At 55.5% G+C, this 2019-nt stretch overlaps 1 protein-coding gene across 1 annotated transcript in view; it reads left to right on the top strand.

The window, feature by feature from the left end:
* The first annotated feature begins 892 nt into the window (after nt 1-892).
* Nucleotides 893-2019, top strand: part of PECR (peroxisomal trans-2-enoyl-CoA reductase) — a 30705-nt gene continuing 29578 nt past the window's right edge. The window contains exon 1 of the mRNA XM_025210116.1: nt 893-1046. Coding sequence (XP_025065901.1) covers nt 1017-1046 — 30 coding nt within the window. The 5' untranslated portion in view covers nt 893-1016. The remainder of the gene's footprint in view (nt 1047-2019) is intronic.

Here is a 2019-nt window from a genome sequence, read left to right as displayed (position 1 = left end):
GACAGGGATGAGGTGGGGGCGGGGCTTGGAGAGGTGGTGCCTGGGACTGGGAAGAGGGGGAGTGGGTGTGGCCTGGCAGTGACAAGGGGCGGGGCCTGATAGCATGGGGTGGGGCAGGTCCCTCCCTGGTGGGTGCCCAAACCCCATGGGCCACGGCGGCTGAGAGCCCTGACCGCGCGGTGGGCCTGGGTCTGTGCCCCCCGTAGCGCCAGCGTGTGCACCCAGGCCCATGGCAGGATTCGGGAAAATCAGGAATCAAGAAAAACTCTCTCACGAGGAGGGTGGTGAAGCACTGGGACAGGTTACCCAGAGAGGTGGTGCAGTCTCCATCCTTGGAGGTGTTTAAGACCCAGGTGGACAAAGCCCTGGCTGGGATGATGTAGTTGGGGCTGGTCCTGCTTGGAGCAAGGGTTGGACTAGATGTGACCCGCCCCCCCCGAGGTCCCTTCAACCCTCGTCTGCGATTCTCCGAAGGAGTTGGCAAGGCACTTTTGTAACCTTGTTATAGCACAGATAGGTTCGTGCATCTCGCTCGCAGTGAATAATGCCCCACATAAAGCCGAAGTGCACTGCGGCTGGTGTGAGCTGGGCTGCCGTGTTGGTATTCTGGGTGAATATCCAAGCGCTGGGCAGGCCAGGAGGTGTGAGCTCCCTTCTCTTCCTGTCCTTTCTCGAGCACCTTGGGATCCCATGTTCAGCTTCTCTCTGCTGCTCCTTGTTTCTCGAACTTCCCAAATGAAAAGAAGGGTTGAGGGCTCGCAGGGGCCGGGACTGATGTCTGACGGCATGCCCGTCGTCTAGCAATGGTCAACAAGTGGGTGTCCTATAAAAGACCCATGTTACGAAATGCCTAATGCAGCAGCTCCATATGCGTAGCGTCTGTCTAAAGGGGTTTTGGGTTTGTTTCCACAGGTTGCAATGTAGTTATTGCCTCTCGCAAACTGGACAGATTAAAAGCTGCTGCCAAAGAGCTGACTGATCAAAACTCTTCCCCAAATCCAGCCCAAGTGACCCCCATGCAGTGCAACATCCGCAAAGAGGAGGAGGTAAAGTACAGTAAACTCGCCGTCCCGCTTCAAATGTCCAAGGAGGACTGGTGCTCGGTCCTCGGAGGGTCTTTTTAAGACGCACCTCCCTCTGAGGAAGGTCACCGCAGGCGGGTGCATTGTCGCATTTCTGAAACAGACGGTTTCGATGCAATGACCGAAGGCAGGTGGGGCTGAAACAGCCATTTCCCGGAGATTGTCTGTCACTGCAGGATAGGATTGCATTGGATGTCCCTGCCTGATGCCCATGGGTGGGTTCTGCTTGGTGCTCCAGAAGAGCGTGGGGGCATAAAGTCACGGGATAAAATTCTGGACCTTTCAGTTCATTTCTGGGTCCGAAGCTCGGTATTTAAACCTCCAGCCTTGCTTACACCCTCTGTGAGGCTGGAGTAAAACTGGGATGACACAAAGCTATGGGGAGAAGTGGACACGCCGGAGGGCAGGGAACAGCTGCAAGCAGACCTGGACAGGTTGGACAAGTGGGCAGAAAACAACAGAATGCAGTTCAACAAGGAGAAATGCAAAGTGCTGGACCTAGGGAGGAAAAATGTCCAGCACACCTACTGCCTAGGGAATGACCTGCTGGGGGGCACGGAAGTGGAAAGGGATCTGGAGTCCTAGTGGACTCCAACATGAACATGAGTCGGCAGTGTGACGAAGCCATCAGAAAAGCTAATGGTACTTTATCGTGCATCAGCAGATGCATGACGAATAGGTCCAAGGAGGTGATACTTCCCCTCTATCGGGCGCTGGTCAGACCGCAGTTGGAGTACTGCGTGCAATTCTGGGCGCCGCACTTCAAGAGGGATACGGATAACCTGGAGAGGGTCCAGAGAAGGGCCACTCGTATGATTAAGGGCTTGCAGGCCAAGCCCTACGAGGAGAGACTAGAGAAACTGGATCTATTCAGCCTCCGCAAGAGAAGGTTGAGAGGCGACCTTGTGGCTGCCTATAAGGTCATCCCGGGGGGACA

This window comes from Alligator sinensis, unplaced genomic scaffold, assembly GCF_000455745.1.
Source record: "Alligator sinensis unplaced genomic scaffold, ASM45574v1 scaffold991_1, whole genome shotgun sequence".
Lineage (NCBI taxonomy): Eukaryota > Metazoa > Chordata > Crocodylia > Alligatoridae > Alligator > Alligator sinensis.
Note: the sequence above shows the minus strand (reverse complement) of the source record. Positions and strands in the feature narration are given on the sequence as shown.